The sequence below is a fragment of the Naumovozyma dairenensis genome, chromosome 7 (assembly GCF_000227115.2).
Source record: "Naumovozyma dairenensis CBS 421 chromosome 7, complete genome".
NCBI classification, from domain to species: Eukaryota; Fungi; Ascomycota; class Saccharomycetes; order Saccharomycetales; family Saccharomycetaceae; genus Naumovozyma; species Naumovozyma dairenensis.
In genome coordinates, this window is record NC_016485.2 from 199446 (window position 1) to 223102 (window position 23657).

At 33.7% G+C, this 23657-nt stretch overlaps 9 protein-coding genes and 2 non-coding genes across 11 annotated transcripts; 4 read left to right on the forward strand and 7 right to left on the reverse strand.

The window, feature by feature from the left end:
• Positions 1-338: 338 nt before the first annotated feature.
• On the forward strand, positions 339-2441 carry UTP8 (Utp8p; the record flags this gene model as incomplete). The annotated part of the gene is made up of 1 exon (XM_003671067.2): positions 339-2441. One exon carries the CDS (start codon positions 339-341, stop codon positions 2439-2441), a length of 2103 nt encoding a protein of 700 aa, XP_003671115.2.
• A 299-nt stretch (positions 2442-2740) lies between these two features.
• NDAI0G00970 (uncharacterized protein) lies at positions 2741-3739 on the reverse strand (the record flags this gene model as incomplete). Its single annotated transcript, XM_003671068.2, has 1 exon — positions 2741-3739. The coding sequence occupies one exon, from the start codon at positions 3737-3739 to the stop codon at positions 2741-2743; it is 999 nt and encodes a 332-aa protein (XP_003671116.2).
• A 766-nt stretch (positions 3740-4505) lies between these two features.
• On the reverse strand, positions 4506-5210 carry NDAI0G00980 (uncharacterized protein; the record flags this gene model as incomplete). Its single annotated transcript, XM_003671069.2, has 1 exon — positions 4506-5210. One exon carries the CDS (start codon positions 5208-5210, stop codon positions 4506-4508), a length of 705 nt encoding a protein of 234 aa, XP_003671117.2.
• Positions 5211-5775: 565 nt separating this feature from the next.
• Positions 5776-8940, reverse strand: VSB1 (Vsb1p; the record flags this gene model as incomplete). The annotated part of the gene is made up of 1 exon (XM_003671070.2): positions 5776-8940. One exon carries the CDS (start codon positions 8938-8940, stop codon positions 5776-5778), a length of 3165 nt encoding a protein of 1054 aa, XP_003671118.2.
• A 1294-nt stretch (positions 8941-10234) lies between these two features.
• Positions 10235-10308, reverse strand: NDAI0Ltrna5I. The gene has a single exon. It is a non-coding gene; the product is annotated as a tRNA-Ile (tRNA).
• Positions 10309-13113: 2805 nt separating this feature from the next.
• On the reverse strand, positions 13114-14325 carry NDAI0G01000 (uncharacterized protein; the record flags this gene model as incomplete). Its single annotated transcript, XM_003671071.2, has 1 exon — positions 13114-14325. One exon carries the CDS (start codon positions 14323-14325, stop codon positions 13114-13116), a length of 1212 nt encoding a protein of 403 aa, XP_003671119.2.
• A 243-nt stretch (positions 14326-14568) lies between these two features.
• On the reverse strand, positions 14569-14642 carry NDAI0Ltrna2N. Its single transcript has one exon. It is a non-coding gene; the product is annotated as a tRNA-Asn (tRNA).
• A 226-nt stretch (positions 14643-14868) lies between these two features.
• On the forward strand, positions 14869-15660 carry COG2 (Golgi transport complex subunit COG2; the record flags this gene model as incomplete). Its single annotated transcript, XM_003671072.2, has 1 exon — positions 14869-15660. One exon carries the CDS (start codon positions 14869-14871, stop codon positions 15658-15660), a length of 792 nt encoding a protein of 263 aa, XP_003671120.2.
• A 1993-nt stretch (positions 15661-17653) lies between these two features.
• On the forward strand, positions 17654-19417 carry NUP57 (FG-nucleoporin NUP57; the record flags this gene model as incomplete). The annotated part of the gene is made up of 1 exon (XM_003671073.2): positions 17654-19417. The coding sequence occupies one exon, from the start codon at positions 17654-17656 to the stop codon at positions 19415-19417; it is 1764 nt and encodes a 587-aa protein (XP_003671121.2).
• A 1038-nt stretch (positions 19418-20455) lies between these two features.
• RPS23A (40S ribosomal protein uS12) lies at positions 20456-21264 on the reverse strand (the record flags this gene model as incomplete). The annotated part of the gene is made up of 2 exons (XM_003671074.2): positions 20456-20828; positions 21200-21264. The coding sequence occupies 2 exons, from the start codon at positions 21262-21264 to the stop codon at positions 20456-20458; spliced, it is 438 nt and encodes a 145-aa protein (XP_003671122.2).
• Positions 21265-21939: 675 nt separating this feature from the next.
• NDAI0G01040 (uncharacterized protein) lies at positions 21940-23307 on the forward strand (the record flags this gene model as incomplete). Its single annotated transcript, XM_003671075.2, has 1 exon — positions 21940-23307. One exon carries the CDS (start codon positions 21940-21942, stop codon positions 23305-23307), a length of 1368 nt encoding a protein of 455 aa, XP_003671123.2.
• Between the last annotated feature and the right edge of the window lie 350 nt (positions 23308-23657).

Here is a 23657-nt window from a genome sequence, read left to right on the forward strand (position 1 = left end):
ATCTACTCTTTTCTTGATCTGATCTTGTTGGTCAACCTCTCTATTCAATTTCCACATCACAAGAAACGAATTTCATTTTTGGAAATTTTTCAAAATTTTTTGGAAAGTGAAAAATTTCATAAAAAAGAAGCTCATCTCATCGAGAAAATCTATAAACTGTAATATATGCTATTAAGTGACAACTGACAACTGACTACTGACAGCTGACGAGTCTACAACTATTTCAGGTCTATCATTTACGTCTTTACCGATAATAATAGTCCATACTCCACCGCGTCTTTCATTTACATTAAAGAAGAATATAACATACTCAGGTAACACAACATATAATATACGCCATGCCATCTTTATCCCAACCGTTCAGGTTAACGGTTCTACCAAAGATTGCATCACTAAGCAACTATTCATTACAAGGAGATTACATTCAAGTAACCAAATCTACTTTCAATCCAACCACGAACAAAGTTGTCATCGGTGTGTCTGGTTCTGCCATCTCTCAATATATCATTAATCCTACACCAAAACTAATATTCAATTACCCGATTCCATCCACTAATATCGTTACTGCATGTGACGTCCTAGAGAATGATAATGATAATACAAATAATGAAGTTTGGTGTTTCGGTTTAGTGGCTAATAAAACATATACTTTGACTTTAATCACTAAGGATAAACAAAAAAGCTCTGCCACGATGGAAGACGACGAGGATGTTGTAGATGTCATTGATACAACTATCAAGGATGAATTTAACGTCAAACTTGATAGTAAGATCGTTGATATCAAGATCATAAAAAAAAAGGCAGATGATATTTCCATCATGATCGTTTTAGAAAATGGGTTGATTCAATTTTTTAATTCATCCCTGAAACTTTTAAATACCGTTAAGATCAATTATAAAAATGTTAAATTTGTGGAACATTTCAAAGAAGATAACAAGGACTTTATGTTTACCATTTGTGATTTAGGTGATAATAACAAAGTTTGTATCAAATTATTCCAAATTAATAATGATAGTGCTATTGAATTAAACTCAATAATTATGGAAAACTTTAATGGACAAAATGCTAAATTTTGTTATCAATTTGGTAAATTTTATAAATTGACCAATAACAATTTAATGGTTTATTCTTTACCACAATTTCAATTGGAACATACTACTACCATCCCAATGATAAAAACTGATGATCAAATTGTTTCAATGAAACCAATCTCCACTAATAGAATCTTATTAACTATAAATAATAAAATTTATTTGTTAGATCTAATTCATAATTCTATCCTATCAGAAAGAGAATTGACTCATTTGAAAAGTTTACAATTACTAAGATCTGCAGTCATTGGTAAAGGTGAAAATAATAATAAAACAATTACCATTGGTGTCTCTACTAAATTTGGTGTTAATCCAACATCGTCTTTGGAAATTATTAATGTTGACGTAGGTTCTAACACTTTAAAAGATTCCCTTGGGAAATGTTTCCAAAACTTAAACTTACAAAATCAAATCCAAATAAGTACTCAAGCCCTAAAGCCATTATTTGACCCAAACACTGATGGAGATAAAGATGACGATTTATTTAAGAAACTTGTTACAAAGGAACAATTCAACTATGATGAAATTTTGACAAAATTATCAGAGAATACAAACGATATTGGAAAATTCGACGAGATATTCTTCCAAAGTTTTAATATTAAAAAGGAACATTATACAGAAAATGATAGATTCATATATAATCATGAATTCTTCCTTAAATTGATTGATTTGATTTTTGAAAAATTTGGATCTACTGCTACCACAGCCCAGACAAATGAATATCCAAAGACTTTAACATTCTTATTAACACACCCATTATTCCCAATGGAACGTACTCAATCTCTATTATCTAGGTTTGCAAATCATCCAAGATTATTCAAACAAGCTATTGTTACCTGTCCGAACTTACCATTACCTGAATTATTAAATGAATTATTAACAATAAAAAATAATGAGCTATCATTAGACATATCGTTAAGAATCTTACAAGATTATTCCAAAGATAGTATAAAGCAAGAGCTAAGAAATTTACCAAGATTAGAAATTGAAAATTTTATAGATTTTATACTTAATGATGAGATTAAAGATGATCAAAATAGTCCTCAATTATTCCAATTGTTAGCATTGGTTTTAGATTCCATTGGGTTATTTGCATTAAGTGATAATATACTAGAGAATTTATCAGCATATATTGACAGACAAGTTTCCATTGTGGAGAAGAATACAGAACTATGGTATTTGATAGACTCTAATAATAACATTTTCAGTCATAATAAGAAGGATAATTCTTTTTCCTCAGCATCAGCGTCCACTAACAGTAAGAGTAATAATATCAGTAGTAACAATAAGAAATCATTTACACAAAAGGAAGCATTACCAATGTATTCTGTCGATTATTTGGAACTGTGAAACTATCTAAAAAAAAAAAAATAGAGAAGAAAGCATATTATTATAAAATGTATATTATAAAATAAAAGAAGACGTAGCAAGAGATAATATATAATAATATATTAAGCATATCATTTCATGTAAGAACACATAATAATTACTTTTATTTTACCCATTTTTTTGTTAGTGTATACTATGTACATGTGTATGACATGTTACTTTATAGATAGATTTGAATATATGTGTCGTTGGTATGAATATATATAGATATTGGGTTTTTCAATTATTTTCCTTAATTAAATGATAGTACTTAATTTGTTTCATCGATTCAAGGTGAAATCGAAGCGTACAGTTTCTTTTGGATTAGCTGGTGAGAATGTTTTGATATCAGAATCTGAAGTGTAAATGACATGTTCTGCAAATTTTACTTCATAAGTACCCCTTTTTATTAGTATGACAATTTGAGATCTTGTACCATAATATTCTCCAATGGGCAAAGAAGTTCCAACATCATCTGTTATTTTACATCGTAATGGAGGTACAAGGATTGTTTCATTTGGTAAAGTAGAATTCTGATGAAATTTACAATGGTCCTCCACTGTCACAGAACACGTTGATGAAAGTTTAAAACACTCTGATATTATCGTATCTTCATCTTGTTTCTCAACAATGGATTTATTGACCAAACTTTGTAATAAAGCTGTACCAAGTTTAACTTTGCCCCATGTTTCTATTTTAGATTGCAAGCACGGTTGTTTCCCTTCACGTTTGATATTACTCTGTAATTCTCCTAGTTGACCATTGCATGTAAACACATCATTAGATACCACAAGATATTGACAATTAGAATTCAAAGTTGAAACGGTATTTCCTATTGAATCCATAATTCTATATTGTTTCCGTTTCACATCACCATAGAATAAATTGAAATCACCAGTAGATTGTAACCCTGGATATTTTTTAGTAAAATTGTCATAACCATCCCATTCAGCAAAACTATCCTCTGTCATATCTGATAAATAAACAAATGGTAACATTCCTCTTGATTTAGGTGCTACTAATTGTTTCAAACTCAAAGATTTGTTTAACTTTAAATTCAAGACAGTGGCAATCTTACCATCTTTATTAATTCCTAACCACGTTCCAAAGACTTTCTTATCATTATATTTACATTCTTTAGCCATATCGTACGGGGATAAGATAAAATCATCATTATGCCAACATGATGTGTGAGTTTTCCTCTGCAGGAACTCGTCTCTGTTTGATATTAAGATTAATTCATAGTCTGGATGAGCTGTCGTTGCTAATAATATACACATCCCTTGATACTTGAATATATATTTGATTGGTCCTGTTCCTGAATAGGTCGTTTTGCCAGATTCTCTTTTGATGGAGGAAAGTTCTTCTTACATTGATTTAAGGACAAACCCTTTATATAGGGCCCTGTGCTTAATATAATCATTACGCTCACAGAGGGGCAAAGTAATATAGAATCAATGGGATAAAGAGGCCAGGATTCAGTGAATCCAGAGATCATAAGGAGGAACTAAACTAGTAAAAAACCTATGGAATAACCTCGCTTGCTATTTTCTATGTAAATTACAGTTTTAAAAGGTGTTTTTACTGTCAACAGTAGCGGAGAAACAAACTCAACAACCATCGATTATATCAAAATGTTTTTTGGTAATAATAACTATAATATTATGCTTATTAGATTATAATATATATATATATATATATACTAAAGTTTATAAGTACTATAAGGGAAAAATAGGGAGGAAAAGTAGAAAGAAAAATAGCCTTTCTGTTTGTAAGAACTGGGCATCAACATATTCTCAGATTACTGTATAGGTATTTATAGGCATTTATCCATCTGACGATATATCGACCTCCCAATTGAAAATACATCCGCAGGATCTTTATCAGAAGTAGTCAATAATAAACCTTGAGCCCCATACTAACACACTTTATAACTTCTGCTTATCGTTGCAGATCATCACTGCATTTACCCCAATATCGGAGAGCTTTCGTATGCCTGACCTTAGCTTCATCTATTTGGAAACGCATAGTTAACGTACGGTTCTTTTAATCAAATAACCTATTGAAGAACCCTTTAATACCTTTTTGTTGTTTATGTTTTGAATATTTTTCTAATTCCTTTTTATTCTTCTCCACAGCCATATTTAATTTATTTGGATCCAAAGAAGAAGAAGCCCGACTTTTCCTCGTATTATTAGTCCTTGCCGATTTGAAAGAACCTTGATCTTGACTCCTTCTAGAATTCGCTGAAGCAATAGATTCTTGCCTTCTCAATGATTCAATGGTCTTAGCTTTCACTAATCCTGTTTCCGTCTCAATTCTATATTCCTCAGGGAATTCAGCGGTTCCAGCATTCAAAGGAGTGTTTATATCAGCCACTGATTTCTTACGAGTATTAAGCCCTTGTTTCACTAAAGAATCCAATGTTTCAGTCTTATCATTCATGATGTTTGTAGTCATGGTTTTTTCAATATCATTCACGTTTGAGTCTAATTTTTTCAAAGTCGCTGTGCTTGTCCTTGATGGTTCTTCGCCATGTTTGGTATCGTGAGAATGTGACGAAATGACGGTATCGTCGTGATCTTGTTCTGTTGTTGTTGCTGTGGTGGAGGGTTGTGCATTTGGGAGTTCGTTACCTTTCAATCCTGTGAATGGTTCTGGTTGATAGGAATCGATTGAGGAAAACGACGAAATATCATCAAATTCATTATCAGTGTTATCTGCTGATATTATGTTACCTGAATGTGTCATAGTTTTGTGTAGGTTATGTATAAAAGCGAGGAAATGATTAATGGGGTTAAGTAAGCAATAACTGGGTTCGAAATCAAAATCACTGTTTAATCCTTCAAATGTAGTAGTTTTTTTTTTGGCTATATGGATGTATATGAAAGATAGTTTGTTCAATAGAATAGAGAACTTCTAACTGGACTAAATTGTACAATTAATAAAGCATTTGTAATGATCACAACAACCATATTTTTATGTATGTATTATCCCCCAATACGCGGCCATACATTGTATTGTATTGTGTTGTATTGTATGAAATTTCTGACACTTTTTTCCCCGAAACTTTTCACTCATCGCATTGTATTTTTATTTTTATATAATCAATCAATCAATCATGGAGGGGTGGTATGTATGCTCTCATGGATATATGTTTCAGAAGATTAGATATAGATGTTATATGGCGAGGAAGGCAGGTGGTTCTACAATGTTATCATGCTATTTTAAATACGTATGCTGGAGTTATATGTATGTATGTATGTCTAGGGTATATAATGGGATACTTGGGATGAATACGGGTACAGTACGTATATCATGCACTGACCAAGGTATACCCCAGAAGTTCTTTGAACCTAGTGTCTCTTATAGACATTATTAAGAGAACTAACTCAATGTACAGCTCTAAATTCTCCGCTCTCATTCTTGTTAATGCATCCATGTCGATAACCCACAGGTTACAATCTGTCTCTGTCTTAATAGTTAAATCTTGTTCATTCAAAACAGTGGTTTCATTGTTTGAACCCAATATCTTACCGTAGCATGTTCTATTCGACATGGTTTCATAGAGAGTTCCTGAAGGTAATGTGAATGTCGCTTTTAAAATACCACTCTCAACGATAAAGAAGAAATTGTTATTATGTTTCAAAGTGGATTGAGCCACTAGGAATCTCTCGGACAAATATGGACACAATTGTGACCAGAATTTAATTTCCTTTTCCTCTATACTTTTATCATTAGACACTATGCGAGGTCTATATTGTTTTAAAACAAATAATAATAACGGTAATACGGATGGTTCATTTTTAAATTGTTGCTTTAACGCCTTTGCCGCTTGTTCTTCATTTCTAAATACATTCTGCGCTACTGATAACATTTGATTATTACGGGGTGTATTCATGGGTAATGACATGATATTTCTTGGGATCTCTAGGTGCATATTTCGTTCTTCTGTGGGGTTACCATTGGTAATTGCAAGGTTAATATCGATTTTATTTTTCCTCTTTTGTCTTGTCTTTTCTCTTAAAGTTTTATACTTGAATAAGAATTCATTTTCACACCATTCTAATGCACTATTTAAATCATTGAACAATTCAACACCCTCTAATAATCCAACATTATTGAATGCATTATAAATATGATCTCTTTCACGTATTGACGAAATTATTAATCGAATTCTTTTAGTTTGTGTAAACCTTTTAATTCTATTAAACCCCTCTGCAGCAGAATAATCAATATTATCAGCATTAATATTTTTAAAATCCAAAATTAAATATTTAATCCTATGTTTGGATGAATCCATGTCACTAATCTCCAATAATTTATCAATTTTCTCTTCGATGGAAATAATAGTACCAAAAAACAGTAAATTTTGTAATTTCAAGACATAGATCTGTTCACCAATCCCATTCAAGAATTTAGTTTGAATCAAATCACGATAAACAGTACTCTTAGCCACAGTCCCATCAAATTCACCATTAATAGTCTGTAACTTCGTACTATCAATCAAAAATGAGAAACATGCAATCAAGATCCCAACAATAACACCCAAAACGAAGTCGAAAATACCCATAGTGAAAACAATGATAACAATGGTTATATATTCAAATTTAGATATTTTCCCCAAGGGGTCCACCAACGCTTCTACCAACAATTCATACCCCAATAAGAAAATCAAAGACCCAACAATACAAATCGGTATGAATGAAATAATAACGGGACCAATGATCATAATGATAATAGTCAACACGATCAAAATATGACCCGCTAGAGCAGAATCCGCACCAGCCCTAATAAAAAGCACACTATTTGTGTAAACTAGGTAATTTTGAATGGATCCGAACATACCACTAACGAAATTGGAAACACCGTGAGCTATTAATTCTTTGTCGACATCGTATCTATCCATTTGTAATGACATCGCTAGGGCGGGGACGTTTATGGGGACGTGCAATATTCCAAAGAATGTCAGGGCTAGCATTGTGGGGATTTGTTTGAGGATTAGTGTCCAATGGACTTTGTGTAAATTGAAAAGTTTGTAATGGTCGTACCATTTGGAATCAGTGGCTGCTTGTGGGAAGATCCAACCGGAGTCTCGTAATTGGTTCAATGAAAGACTGGGGATTATTGCTACCATGAAGTGGAAGAGGATTAGAGTTAGGATGTAGAATGATGGTAATACTAATGAATTTTGAGCACATTTTTGTGCAATGATTAGTATCACTGTGAGGAGAGTTGGTAAAAGCCATTGCCATAAAGTGACCACATCAGTGAACAAATGTGTTATGAATGGGATTGTATATTGGAATTTAGCTACTCTTGTGGATACTTCTATACCTGTAATTATTAAGAAATAACCGACACCACCGATGCATCCAATTAGGATATGACGTGGGAAGAATCCTACAATTTTCCCCAAGTGTAGTTTACCCAGAGAATAAAATGTTAAACCAGTTAACATTGAACTTATGACGTAACAAAATAAAGTAGTCGTAATGATATCATCGTTAGAACCTTCAGGAAGTGCATCTTTAATAGCGAATGCCATGGTGTGAAAGAAAGGTGTGACTTCTATCATTTCACTTCCTATACCACAGGGGAAACTTGACCATCCACCTGAGAATATAGATTGTGATATGATTGTTGATATATAAAACATTGATATACCTGTTGGCCCCAGATGTGAAAATATAGGTTCTGTTATTGGGAAAATGATCATACCGTATGATAATGCGTCTAAAATTGTTAATAATAATCCCAAGATGGATGCCGGGAGGTATTGAATTATTTCTGACGGCGTAGCAATATATTTTCTCCAAGTGGGTATAGATGAATACTCTGTTGATTCAGAATTTCTATGTCTAATGGATTGGTATGCAGAGGTTCTTCTTCTTTGAGCAGTTTCTTGTTCTTGTTCAGATATAGAAGGCAATAAATTCTCTCCTGCAAGTAAACTATCTGATGGTATAGGTGACAATAATAATCTTGAATTTTCGTCTTGTGGGTAGAAGTCAGTTACAGGTTCGGCTTCCTCGGTTAGAATATTGTCAATTCTATCTTCATTATCTATGTAATAAGCAGTATATCTTTTCCCATTGTTTCCAGTAGCATCATCCTCAAGGTTTGATATATATTCTTTCATGTTTATATCATCTTCGAAAGTTGGATCATTATTAAAGTCTTCCGATATGGCAGCAGTTTGTCTATGTAAATTTTGAGAAGCATGAATTGATTTATTAAGATGTTGGTTTGCAATTGGCAGGGTATTATTATTATTATCATGATTTATTGCAGGAGATGCGGATAGAAATCCACTGACATATGACCTACCTAAATAATTACTTGTATCACTCATGTTTCCTAGGGTTACAGTAGGGCCACCGTTTGGTTGTTGTAAAATTTGAGGATCTTGATTTTGTAATCCTAATGATACCGATATTGTATCTGAAATGGAATGCCTGTTGTTTTTTTGTCTCCTCATATTTGGGTCTTATCGCTTAAAAATAGATAGAGATGACTATGACTCTTTTCGCTTCCCTTTTTAAGTTAAAGCAATGTTATCGAGCCTTGTGAAAGATATAAACGGTTACTTCTTAGATAAAATTTTGCAGTGGAGTAAACCTGAATATACACTAATCGGAAAAAATGAAGAGGATAATGTTATATTATATTATTATATAGTGTATAGATACTTTTGTTTTTACTCTGAACATTCCAGATTTGACTGTTATATAATGCTTTCTATAAACATTTCACTATCAACGTCGATGTTGCTGCTGCCGCCTGGCGGTGCCGGAGAAATTCTCAGTGGTTTATCGCAGTTTTTTGGGTGTGGGCTCCGGATGTCCCCAATGTGTGTGCGTCCATTTGTCTTCTGTTGATAACCAAGATCTTGAATAAGTGGGTATGTTAGATGGTCATGGATACGTACGTACGTAGAGAAGGTGGCTATGGAGCAAGGGTGTCTGCTTCCTCATCAACTGGACTCTCATCTGGTTAGACAGAGTGTGGCTTATCTATTGAGCTCCGTAGACTTAAGCTTAATACCTGTTTTACCAACCAATGCCCGAGTGGTACGAACGTCTACTGAAATTATAAAGGAAGATCTTGAAGTGACGCTAAATCTTCACTTGGAAACAGTAAGATCTGATATGTTTAAGTAAGAACGTGTCTACACGTAAAATGGAGTATGTAATCGTTACATAAAGAAGTTTTGAAAAAGAATCAGAATTTTCTAATTGAGCGTCCTTGAATCATTCGTGAGAATGTAACAAGATCAATTTTCTGCGCAGGAACCGCTTTCTCCATTAAAACCTCGAGTGTATGTTCAAACACACCTCGAGAAAGAATTGTTCGATTAAATATACGCAAATAATATCATCCTCTTCTTTTAAAACTTGGAAGGTCATGGTTTCTTTTAAAAGGAAACCATTTAGCAAGAAAACCAAGAAAACCAAGAAAGGGTAAACAATAAAACAATTCGAAAAAGCTGTTCCATTTTTATACTTTTTTTTTCGCGACAGATTTTTCCATATGTAACAATGCGGGTAACCCCTTCTATTCAGTAATTGGTGATAATTGAAATTTAAAATTAGGGTCCCTGTATAAAATATGAAATGTCAAACGACATATTCTCTCAATAAGGGCCCTGCTTACTTATTTAGTAATGTCAATAGACTTTTGTTGGTCTTTTGGCATTCTTATAGAGGACAGAAGTTATTAATGCACCTAAAAAATTTGGAAGTAACTGGAATATCACAGATGCAAAAAATATATGGTCTCTAGCGGGATCGAACCGCTGATCCCCGCGTTATTAGCACGGTGCCTTAACCAACTGGGCCAAGAGACCTGTTTTTCTTGATTTTGGGGTCATCATAGCTTTAGTAATAGATTATATCCAACCATATGCTTATTGTTTTAACAACCCTTAATTCACTGACGGTTATAATCCATGCGGGAAAAAGATATTGTTGCACAGTATTTTGTTCATCTACTCAAAACTAATTGATTACGTCTGAAGTCACTTTAAAAGCTATCATAGAGAGGCCTAAAAGCTTGAGCGAAAAATCTGCTACCCATACTAAGATGCTCGAAAGGTACTATTAATATTCTATGATAAAGATCTAGATCTAGACATCCAGTTTGGTACGACGTCTTCTATAACAGACACGAACTGATTACCAAATATGGAAGGAACGCGAAGGAATACCGGCAGAATGATATATATAAATGTATTATTATATATGAAGTGTACATAAAGTAGTCTATCATTCTTATTTTTCTTGTTCGACAGGTTTCACTAAAATCCTATTTGTTTCGCGTAGTCACATAATAATAATAATAATAAATGTCCATATTGGATATAGTATCTTACTACTAGTTAATATATACAAACAGTAAGTTTCAATTATTTCTTTTTTCAACATTGCCAAGTCTTTGGGATAAAATTACATAGGTAATTGACAAAACAAATAAACTTAACTATACCTTCACGATTTAATGGTAACTTTCATTCTTGGATGCTATTAATCCTTTCATCATCGATAGTAATAAGATTATAAACTTATATTATAGCCTAGAATTGAGGGCAAGTTTTAACTTTGGTTTACTAACAGACAAACACCATGCTTGTCTTATTGTTCAAATAGATGATTGAGAACTTTGAATGTTCATTGTAATCGGCAGATGCCAGTACAATTATACTGTCGTCGTAATAATAGTGGATAACAGTAGAAGAGGGACGATTCAGTTCCTTAATCACATTTTGGATAAATTCTCCCCATCAATGTCTAACAGAAGCTAAACCATATGGCATACGAGTAAAACGATAAACACTAAATTCGGTAATAATACCAATTTTATCACCAGATAAAGGTATTTGTTGATATGCCTTACTTATATCGACAGCAGAAGATATTTAGTCTTCTTTGCGATTCAATAAAACCACATTGTATCAATTGTATGTTTGTCTCTTCGTTATCAATTGTCTGAAAAATTTGGAAGAGCAAACAAATGTTACAACCAATCCAAGAGTGCCAGGGGAGATAATTTCTATAAATGAAACGAGTACGATAGATATTTCAGAAAGTATGGATTGTGTAGGAATGGGACGTGCAGTGTACTGAACATGTTTATTAACTTTACGGAAATCAGTAATTATACAGACTTTCGTAGAAGTCTGCTTTAATGGAAAACAGGACTTAAGGCAACAATTTCCTCGGGTCTAATAGGAACTAATAAACCATTAGCAAGAGATTGTTCAATGTAAATCTTTAAGGCATTTTTTAATTCGCCACTAGTAAAGTAAGCTTTGGGTTTGGTATATTCAATGCCGTGCAATGCGACTGGAGCCACATAGGTGTGTGTCCGAGAGAGGTAAGGGGTAACAGAGTAAACAGAGGGATAGAGGGACTGATGTTGTTCTATAGTACTGACTTTAGTATCTTGTAAAATATTTGGGTAGTAGAGATGGAGTCTATGGTAGAAATATCGGTATATATTCATGATTATTGGTTAATTGATAATTTAATTCACGGAGAAGTGGTTTACCAATAATAATTTGATGAAGTCGTTGAGAAATCAAAGAAAACCATTTCGTGACTTGTTGGATAGTTCTAATTGAATAGGAGGATCGTGATTTTCCTATAGATAAGAATAGATAAAATGGCGTCAACACCGGAGTCAAGGACTAAGAGAGACGGGTTAGTGTTCGTCTGGCCTCGCTAATATATTGTTCAGTGCAAATAGCGGAATGTCGTGAATGTGATCCGGATTAGAAGTAGCAGCAGTTTCGGGTTCGGATGTAACTATATCATAGTCATAATCGGTATCAGATTCATAATTGATAGAAGAATCAAAGGCATCAGGATCTCTATCAAGTTTTATTCTATTTAACTTGGAACTTTGACGATCTTTTTGGTGATGTTTTGTTACGATACATAATTAGTACATTGACAGGTAGTACAATAACCAGGGATAGCATATTGCAAATTCTTCTTGTTTAAGTAGTACTTACAGGAGAAAATTGGGACAATAGTAGCGACGGTGGTATGGTTTCTGAACATGAGAATGTCCAAGAGCCAAAAGATTGCGATTATTCAATGGTTTTTCTGGAATAATAGTATGAGATGGAATTTCATTGTTAATATATTGGAAAAGCTCATGGATAAGCTTGGGGTTGACGGAATACACTTCTTAAAGGCAGAGAGATTAATATTTAAGCTTCTTACGGAATGTATGACTGTTCTTCCGTAGGCACATAATTTAGTTATTATCATAATTATGGCGTACGACAATGCTAATGAAGTAATAAATTAGCTAAGCAATAAATTCTGGAAGGTCATCTAATTCCCGTTGAGGTCATAGCATGCTTAAAACAAACCTCATAAATACTTGCGTGCCATTCAGCTTAATTCGATAAAGGAATCTCGATTATAATTCACAAATATTTTACAGTTATGACAGTGTAGATACGTAACGTAGTTCGAAACATTCCAACGAACATAACACATACCTTTTAGTATCTGCTACATCAAAACAACCTTCCAGGATTAGAATTTTCAAATAGTTTACGGAATATGCAATTTATTTAATTAATATCGATGACATTATATTTGTTTGTTATGGGTAAACAATCCGGTAAGCCTAGAAAAAGTTAGAAATAGTTTGTTTGTTGTCCATGCTTAATCACAATGTTTCCTTCCTGCACTAGTTTATTATTGTGGAATACCCATTTTGTTCCATTAAGATCCGGTATTTTACCTCTTGGGAAGAATCTTTCCAGTTTTGTTCTGTCATTTTCTACTGGTTTAAAGGATAATTTTTCATTTGTAATATTATATCTATAACGTAATAAGGTTATCAACGGTATAACAAAATCATCTAAACTATCTTGTAAGACCGGAATCAATGTATTGTTATTATTATTCTTCCCCGTTTTCGTACCATAATTTGTTATTTTGGAATCCATCCTTAATGGATTTTTTTTACTTTGAATTTTCAGTTTAAAGATGTCTTTCTTTTTAATTGTCTTTTCATTTAATATTGTAGTATTCAATTCTGACAACGGAATGATTCCAGATAACGATTTAATTGATTGCTCGAGCATGCCAATTGCAATCCCACATTCATCATTGTTATATTGATCCATCGATAATAATAAAAACGTCAGACTATCCAGGTAATAACCTAAGGCAGTAGTCAATAGTAATGATTTGAATTCCTTCTTATTATGTTGAAAAAGTAATTCTCGACAACCAATACATATTTTAGCGTAAAATGAACTATTTGATGCTAATTCTCTCAAATCTTCTTCTTGGAAATCCAAAATTGCATCATTTTTCTCGTTATAGATTTTTGACCTCAATTTCGAAAGCGATAAAACAATTATACTTAATTGTTGTAATAACTTAAACTCTAAAGATAATTGGTTCATGAGTTCATAATATTTGGAATGATATTGGAACTTATTTATTAGACTAGATAAATAATCCAGTATTCCGAGACCGTTTTTCAAATAACATCCACTTTTCGACCATAATGTGGAACTTAAATCAGGTGTATCGTAAGCTCTTTGTAATAGGTTTAAAATTATATTTTCATGATAAAATGCAATATCAATTAGAATCTCTATTGTTTCATCCAATAAAGTATTGACTGATAATTCTTGTGGGATTTCATCAGCATGAATATATGTGAGCAGGATGTTACCATATTCGAAAAATGTATCAATCGCTAATAAAGCATCGATTTTTTTAGCAGAATGAGCATCTAACAATTTAATACAGCGTTCTCGTAGCAAGATGCCATCGGATGTTAAGCATTTTTGTAGGGCTGATTTTTTTGTCAATTGTAATGGTAACTCCATGTTATATATAGGACGGTTAAAACAGAATATACAGCACAGTTCTACAACTTTAAGTACTTGCAGAAAAAATAAAATAAAATAAAATAAAACAAAGAAAAGAAAAGAAATACCCAACCACCTTTAGAATGTTCTACTTATTTGTTTGAACGTAGGTACTATTCATACTAATATTAGAACAGCGTTTGTACAAAGAAAGAAGACAGAAAAATTATTAGTTCGGTAAAAATAAAATTAAAAATAAATCGACCCCAGTGAGGATTGAACTCACGATCTTGCGATTAACAGTCGCACGCCTTAACCAGCTTGGCCATGGAGTCGTATTTTCTTGTGGAAATTTTCTACTAGCTCAGTCCTTGAAATGGTATCACAATCATGAGAAACAACTATGCTTTAATTAACAATTGTAATAGAAGACTACTTAGTAGAAGTGAATCTGGCATCTTTCTATAGAACCATGAAGAATATCTCGTTATATACGCAGTGTGTGTGTGTTGGTTGGTAACCACAATATGAACTAATCTGTACAAAACAAATAAGAAGAATATGGACTTTTTAAAGGATGAGGATCTGACTCTCGACTTGCCCAACGTCACTGAAATTTCAAGAGATCTTTTCGAAGATGAGTCTGAAAAACTAATCGAATTACAAAAGGAAGATCCAAATAAGACATTCGACGTGGATGAATTCCTTATCAAGAATAATTTCCATTACGTACCGTTAGACACTCTTATTAGAGACTTATCATCATTGTCTGAAGAAGTAATCGATGCCCTTTTCGGACAAGTGAATGCTGATTATGATGAATATTTGAAATTTTGTCAAATTTATTCAAAGGATGAAGCAGAAAACGAAACGATATTAGACTTACAACAAACTAGACTGGAATTGAAAAACTTTATCTCTCACTTGGAACAATTGACCTCCAGGGATATTGCCAGAACACAAGAGGTCGTTTCCGATACTTTGGAATACTTGGAAAGACTAGATCATATACAAATTCTTTTAAATAATCATTCTAACATTCTGGAAATAATAACATTGGGGAAACAGTTAAGCAAGACATTACATGGGGTATGTGGTATCGAACCATTGGAAGAATCGATTTCTGTGGAATTGACTCGACAATTGTTTATTTTGGTAACGAGAGCAAGAGAGTTGTTAGAGACATTAACGTCTTTGAATTCACCATATGTGCATCATCTACGAAATGAGTTTCAGGGATTAGTACAAGAATTCCAAATCTCTTTGAAGATCTTGACTAACAAATGTCTCGAAAATCCATCTGAATGTCCAGAACTTTCAAAATTGTTAGTTGAGATTTCTCAAGCAGCTTAAAGTATCATTGGGCGAAAAAATAGTAAATTAGATGGGATCATACCGATTCAAAAAGCTATGGGAGAGATATTTTAACTTCATGTATTGTAAATATACACATCCTTTCCCAATAACGGACTTTATGAAGAAAAATGGGGTATAACAAACGAGGAATTTATGTTGTTGGTGCCACGAAACCGGATGTAATACTTGGAAATGTTTCAAAATGTAATTACCATGAAAAAAAATTGACTAGGCATAAATACAAAAAAAAGCCAAGCAGAGTGAATATCTTATTTTGCATGAACACTGTTACGTGATGAGGGTATGTATTATGATCTGTAATAATCGTATTTTCTTTCCATTTTTAATTAAAAAATTATTTTTATCAATAAAAAAACATGAGTTTTTTACTATCCACTTATGCTGAGGATAGGTATCCTAACTGAGGATAAGCTCATACTGTATAGATTATTTTTCGTCCCATTTATATATTTTCTGTCGGCATTATATCTTATTCTTGCAGTGACCATATTTCTATCAACATAGTTCTCAAAGAATTCTCCCAATTAGACACCAAGAAACTGGCGGCCGGTAATGCACCATTTATCTTGCTTATATACCCTATAGTTAGAAGCGTCTATGTGATGACTAGGTTTTCAATGCAAATTTTCATGTTGTCACCTTGTAGCTTTTGTTATGGCTCTCTACTATTTTCCTGTATACATTATTTTTTGACTTTGATGTAATATTTAATATATTATGTTACAAATATTGAAAGATCCTGATTTTGGTGTTGTTCATAAACAGCTAATAAAATATGAATTAGTGGCCTGAATCGCCCAAAATATAAACACAACAAAATAAAGGCGAATGCTACCAAGGTAAAAAACTCTTAAGAACAACAGCTAGTCTGGTAGTCAGATATACACTTTTAAATCAAAGTTAAAGATAGGTAGTTCAAGGATGCTGATAAAAAAACTTGCTTCCCGATTAGTAAACTCAGATCCTCCTGGAAACGTATGTAAAATACAAAACCACGTATAGATAACAAAGATAAATTGCAGTCCAGAATAAGTTTATAGAGTCTATTAAGTACAGTAAATAAATTTGAAGAGCATTCAAAATTTCTTTGCTTTGCTTCTATCTTTCAAACGTCAGGAATAACTCTATGGGATAACCATTTCAGGATGTAATATTTAACACGCCGGTGTATACCACATAATAAAAAAAAACAATAGAGCTTTGAGCACTTTTATTTTACTTCTTTGACCCTCTGTGGGAGACCTAATTGTTTAGGCAAGACAGGGAACAAAATATCCCCAGGGAATTTCAGGAATAGGTTGGAAAGTTGCTGGAGATTCTAACGACCTTGCTGTTACTAACTTACAGGTGGTTCCATATACCATCGATAGATAACAAGTACCTGATTGAACTTTTTGCCAAGTCATTTTTCCTGGATAATAATCTTTCTGGATATTCCTTTCTAATGTCTTCATCTCGAATTCGCAGTTTCTAGGTGTATACGTCAAACACATGTGATAGATGCGTCTCGATCTATGATATAATATAATATAATATAATAGCCATCCCAAAACTATGGAGGTAAATTGTTCTGGGAATCCAAACCCATATATACATATACTATATAATATTTTACCGTTCCATCTGGAATAATGACAATTTTTGAAGCATAGGTGAAGCATAGGTGAACAGACCTGTCCACCACAGTCCACCACAGTCTGATGTTTCTAACCATATCCCTCTTCCCTAAGTCTGACGCTGTCGTCGTTTCATACGGCAGGCCTTCTCAATTTCCCAAAAAAGTTTTCTCAAAATTTATAATTTTAAACATAAACACTTGTAAAGAAACATTTATACAATAAAGAGCCGCGACAGTGAAAGTCATAAAAGGAAGGGAGGGAAGAAGCCATTCTCGAGCATCAATTCGTCATATAAAAAGGGCACCAAATATCAGCAATCCGTTCAATTCATATAATATTGCCACATAGTGATGTTTAATTTTGGCGGGAATGCAAACACTAATAACAATGCCGGCTCAATGGGTTCAACTACCGGTACCAGCCTCTTTGGATCATCGCAACAGCCACAACAACAAAACACTACTCTAGGGGGAGGATTTGGATTCAATAACAACCAGCAGCAGCAACAGCAGCAACCGCAACAACAGCAAGGCGGTAGTCTCTTTTCTGCTGGCAATGCCACTACAACTGGGACTACCGGACTCTTTGGTAATAAATCTACACTAGGTGGTCCATCGATGCAATCTAATACAAATACAGGAGGTGGCTTATTTGGACAACAACAACCACAACAACAACAACAAGGCGGTTCCCTATTTGGGTCTAATGCAACAACGAATACAGCAGGACGCGGTGGACTATTTGGTAATAGTAGTACTACGCAGCAACAGCAACCTTCTGGAGGTCTATTTGGAAGCAATACAAATCAGCCTTCAGTGGGAGGTGGTTTGTTTGGATCGAACCAGCAGCAGCAGCAGCCAGCTGTAACGGCGACGACAGGTGGATTATTTGGAAATAAACCTCAAGGATTAAGTACTGGAACTTCTGGAGGTTTATTCGGTAATAAACCATCAGGGACTTCTGGGGGATTATTTGGCAGTAGAGCACCAACAACAGGTGGAGGACTATTCGGAAGTAATAATAATAATCAAACCACAAACACACAAACAGGCCTTTTTGGTAACACTACAAACACACAAGGAGGATTGTTTGGTAATCCACAAGGACAAGGCACGACCACTCCAGGAGGAGGATTGTTTGGTCAACAACAACAGCAGCAGCAGCAGCAACAACCAACTTTAACCACAGTACAGCCTTCATTTTCATGGTCACAACAAGCACCTCAACAAATGAATCAACAATCGCAGTCCACTATGCCAAGACTCCAAGCTCAAATACAAATGCAACAACAACAATTACAGCAACAAAATACAGTATATCCACAACAAATTCAAGAACAAATAATCAAATGTAAAGAGTCATGGGATCCAAATTCCTCAAAATCCAAATTAAGAACATTCGTTTATAACAAAGTGAACGAAACTGAAGCCATGTTATATAACAAACCTATGAATGCCAACCAAGAAGAATGGAACATAGCAATAGAGAACAAACCATCAAATGACGTGATCCCAATTCAAATACACGGTTTTGAAGGATTGAATGTACGTAATCAATTACAAATTGAGAATGTAGCACAAGCTCGCGTCATACTGAATCAAGTCCTCGAGAAATCGACTCAATTACAACAAAAACATGATTTAGACACTGCGGCAAGAATATTGAAGGCCAAATCAAGAAACGTAGAAATCGAAAGAAGAATATTGAAATTAGGTTCTCAAATTTCCATTTTGAAAAATAGAGGTGTACCATTAAATATAAATGAAGAGAAAATGTGGTCTCAATTCAAGCAATTACTGAAGAAAAGTGAAGATCCTGCAGCTCTGGGGAAAACTAATGAACTATGGGCTCGTCTCGCGGTATTGAAAGAACGTGCTAAAAATGTATCTGATAAATTAGATAGTACGTTAGTGGTAATCGGTGATAATGGTGGTTCCTCCACTTCCTCTACAAATAGTAAAGAAAATATGGTTAATAAATTGGCAGATGATGAGGAAAAGAATAAAATTGATAAGATTGCCGAGATTTTGAGTAATCAACAACGTGGTATATATTATTTGAATGAAGTTCTTGAAAATGATCAAAGGGCAATAGACAAGGCTTTGAAAAGTTAGCACGGGTATGTATAATCTGTAATCTGATGGTAAGTCATATATATTATCTATAGAGAAATGATCTAACAAACTAGCATATACATATATACGGAAATCTGATTGGTATGTTAGTTTCAATTTCAATAATCTAATTCTTCAGTTAAGCTGTCAATATAGCCTATTATAGGCTCTATATCAAAAGAAAATTTTCTGAAAGAAAAATGAAACGAAACTGGACGATCACGTTCATATATAATGAGGCATTCCAACTTATTATCTCAGTTTGAAGTCAATTCCGTATGATATCAAGAACTGTCTGCCAATCTCCCTATCTACCTACATACGTACGGTGTGCAGTTCGCATTATGCTTGTTCAGGGTACCATTAACTATTAAAAGCTGTTCTCATATGTTGCTGAAATGTTTCCCTAATCCATCGAATTGGAAAAATTATGAATGAATATAAACGAGATTCACTGGGACATGTCCTTATCAAGAAGAAGTGCCCCGCAGGTTGCTGAACAGAGAGAAGCACTATAGTAAAGGTAACGTAAATACAAGTTGATTTACAAGTCTTCATGTAAACATATCTATAGACTCTATGCTTCATGACTATTGGTCTAATTTATTTTTAACATAATTTTATATTACCTCGGTATTTGTCATGTTGAAAGAGCAACTTCGATCCATTTTGCCTACTTCGCTTGAACTGCATGTAGACTGTCAACTATATGTGTAACACAAGCACGTCTGAGTTGTTTAGGAAAAAGTATATAGTAGTGTATGATTATATAAAGTGTACAAACAAATAAGAAATAAGTGTTATGTATAATTAAAACGTGCAATAATGATTAATTTGAATTTTTAGATAGAAGATATCTTCTTAGATAGTTTAAAAGAGTTTGTTTTCTTTATGTTTATAAATAGTAACTCTTTCTTTTTCCAATGGAGGGGAGATTAGATTAATCGGAGGAAACTATATTAAAATACAGAAGCAAAGACGTGAATGAATAAATTGAAAAACGATGATTTTTTGTGTTGATTCCAAAAACAGTTTTGCTTAAGCTCTTGGCTTTTCCTTCTTTTCTTTCCATAAAGCCAATAAGGAGACACCCGAGACCTTGACGACCTTGAATCTAACACCTGGCATATCACCCTTAGCTTTACCCTTCTTACCGAAACCGGCTAATAAGACTTCGTCATTTTCATCAACAAAGTTTAAACAACCATCATTTGGAACGAAAGCAGTAACTTTCTTACCGTTCTTGATTAATTGAACTCTAACACACTTTCTGATAGCAGAGTTAGGTTGTTTAGATTCAATACCTAACTTTTCTAAAACGATACCTTTAGCGTGAGAAGAACCACCAAATGGAGAAGACTTGAAAGCTGTTCCCAACAATCTCTTCTTATAGTTGTTTTCGGCCCAACGGCTGTTAAAATATTTAAGTTAAAATGAAGTTTAACATTTCTTGTTAGTAAATCATGTCATTAATCCTCCTCTTTTTTGTGTGCAAAACCTTGAAACAGAAATAGACTAGGACATGCTTTTTATATTAGTGTCCGCAAGGTCTACATTTCATTCATCGAATCATTTCCGTTTCTTTCTTTTTCTTGTCCCTTCTTTGAAATTTGGATTTATGAAGTTATTTTGATCATTTCGAATGCATCCTTGCAACTCGTTGTTTCTTGTGGTATGGTTCAACCTCTTCACTTTCCTTCTAGTAGACCGTTTTATTATTCACTAGTGTTCATTCCCGATAAGGTTTTGCATCATATTTATTCAAGATTGTAGATATCATACTTGTTTCTTCTGTGGACACGCAACTTTCTTGCAGAGTTCAAACCTCTTGGTTTACCTTTACCCATTTTTGGCTATAGTTTATTGTTCTTGGTTTCTTTAATTAGAACTAAGAGCGTACATATTTCCCAATAATTAATACTACAAATTAATATCGACCTTAGATAGTACTCTTCACATCATCAGATTTACCAGGAGGAACATACCTCTTCCTCCTCTCTGTCTAGAGGGAATCTCTCCCCTTCCAGCCTGCCTACCTACTAAGAAAGGACGGCCTAATCAATCTCCTACAGAGTAAGGGAGTTGGCGGAACTGTGGCCCCGCCCCCTTACTGGGAGTATTTTACACTCCCGCCCCACCAACGTGGAACTCCCTTCGAAATTTTCCAGAAAGAGTGAAGAAATACTCAGGCGGAGTTTGAATACAGCGAAAACATTCAAAAAAAAGCAGACGCTAAAAAATTTCCCTTGGCAACATGTGTGGGTGATATATTCCTGGTGTACAGATGTACTGTCCAATATTTCAGGGTGTCAAAGATGACTTCTGACGAGGTTCTAAAGTCTAGAAGCAACATTGTAAAAGTTAGAATACCATTATGCAACCTAGAAGTGTCTATAGAATACACACATGAAATGAGCCAGCTAATTATTATATCATCATGAGCTCAAAGCTACCACAGTGTTTACCCTTTTATATTTTGAGTTAAGCACTTTTTTTTTGGCATTTTTCTTTTAACATTAATCATGAAAGAATCTACAAGTGAAAAATATATAAGAACCTTGGTTGCACAATATTTACAAAAGAAAGGATTTAAATCCACCTTAGCTTCATTTTTGAACGAAGCTAACGTACCACTTGCCGTTACTAAGAATGAAAACCAAGAACAATTAGACGATTTAGAAACTATAATAAAGGAACGAATTCAGTTCAATGAACATAATATATCTGATAAGTTAAAAAGATTGACATTAAATGATTTTTCAACAAACAACAATAACACGTCAGAGTACAGCTCTCATTTCTCCTCATGGGATTATAAGAAGATATTCGTAGAACAAAGCCATGTAGAATGCTCAGGTATACCACTGTCAGTAGGATTTGACGCCCCTAACGATGAGGACATAGTGGTTTCCACATCTGCCAAAGAAGTAAATATATACGGAAATAAATCAGGAGATTTATTAGGTAGCTTGAAACCAATATCTGGTATAGCAAAATTGTGTGGTTCTATCGGAAACTACTATTACACAGCATCAATGGATGGATCATTGAACATCTACGGTGACGATTTGAATTTACTTGTCAATAGATGTAGTAAAATACATGGGAGAATGATCACTAATGTCAAGTTTTGGTACAATGGAAATGAAAAATGCTGGTTCATTATTAGTACTGGTCTAGATCATATCCTAAAGTTAACTAAAATGAAAATATCGCCTGATTGCGCTGTGACATTCGAGGAATTAGCTTCTACAGGAGTTCAAGCTTGTACAGGATTAGAACTACATCCCAATGGAGACAATATGCCTAGCATATTAGTATGTAAAGCAGATTTTACAAAAGTTACTTGCTATGAAATAATGAATGATCATCAATTCACCATCTCGTATAACATTGCTTTGAATAATACTGAATTTAGTTCACATTCATTCAGTGTCAGAGCTATGACTATTATTGAACATTCAAATCCTATACTCTCATCGTATGATAATGATACTGATTTTTTGATTGTTCTCACTTCACATATACCTTACATGAGAGTTATAGTGGCTGAATTGCCAAAAAGAGAAAATATTAAGGACGAACTTTCAGAAAAAGACCCCATTATTCCGACATATTGGGACAAGATACGTAGAAATATTGCGACGGAGATATTCCAAGATAATTATTCACAACCAGTTGTGACCGTACTCGATCAGTGTAAAGGTATAATTATTGGTGCAGATAAAGGTATTTACGGTCTTGACGTAAATACTGGAGATTCATGGAAATTAGATATGCCTAATTTTGTAAATGATGAAAGGGTCAAGTGTTTGAGTAGTAATCGTGGAGGATCTGCATTCGCAGCAGGATTGGCTAACAAATCGGTGCACCAATGGTCCGTTCTATAAATTTAAACCATGTTCCATTTGCTCATAAAATTATATTTACTAGATTATAGGAACTTTTAAAGCGAAGGAACAGTTTTTTAGTAATATGTTCAAGTATGCTATATGTTAACATAAAATATTTAAACTGTGAATAGATATAAAGTTATAGAAGAAAAGGAAGAGCCCAATAATTACAACAATGTTGATTGAAAATCTTTCCTTGTTTTTTTTACAAAATATGCCATTACTTATCAACTTTTTTTCTTGTATATAATGAAAGTAAATCATACATTCAATATGCGTTCTACTATGAAGTTCGGTATCGTTGTAATTAGAATTTTCTCGTGAAGTTGCATTATTTTTACATTTAT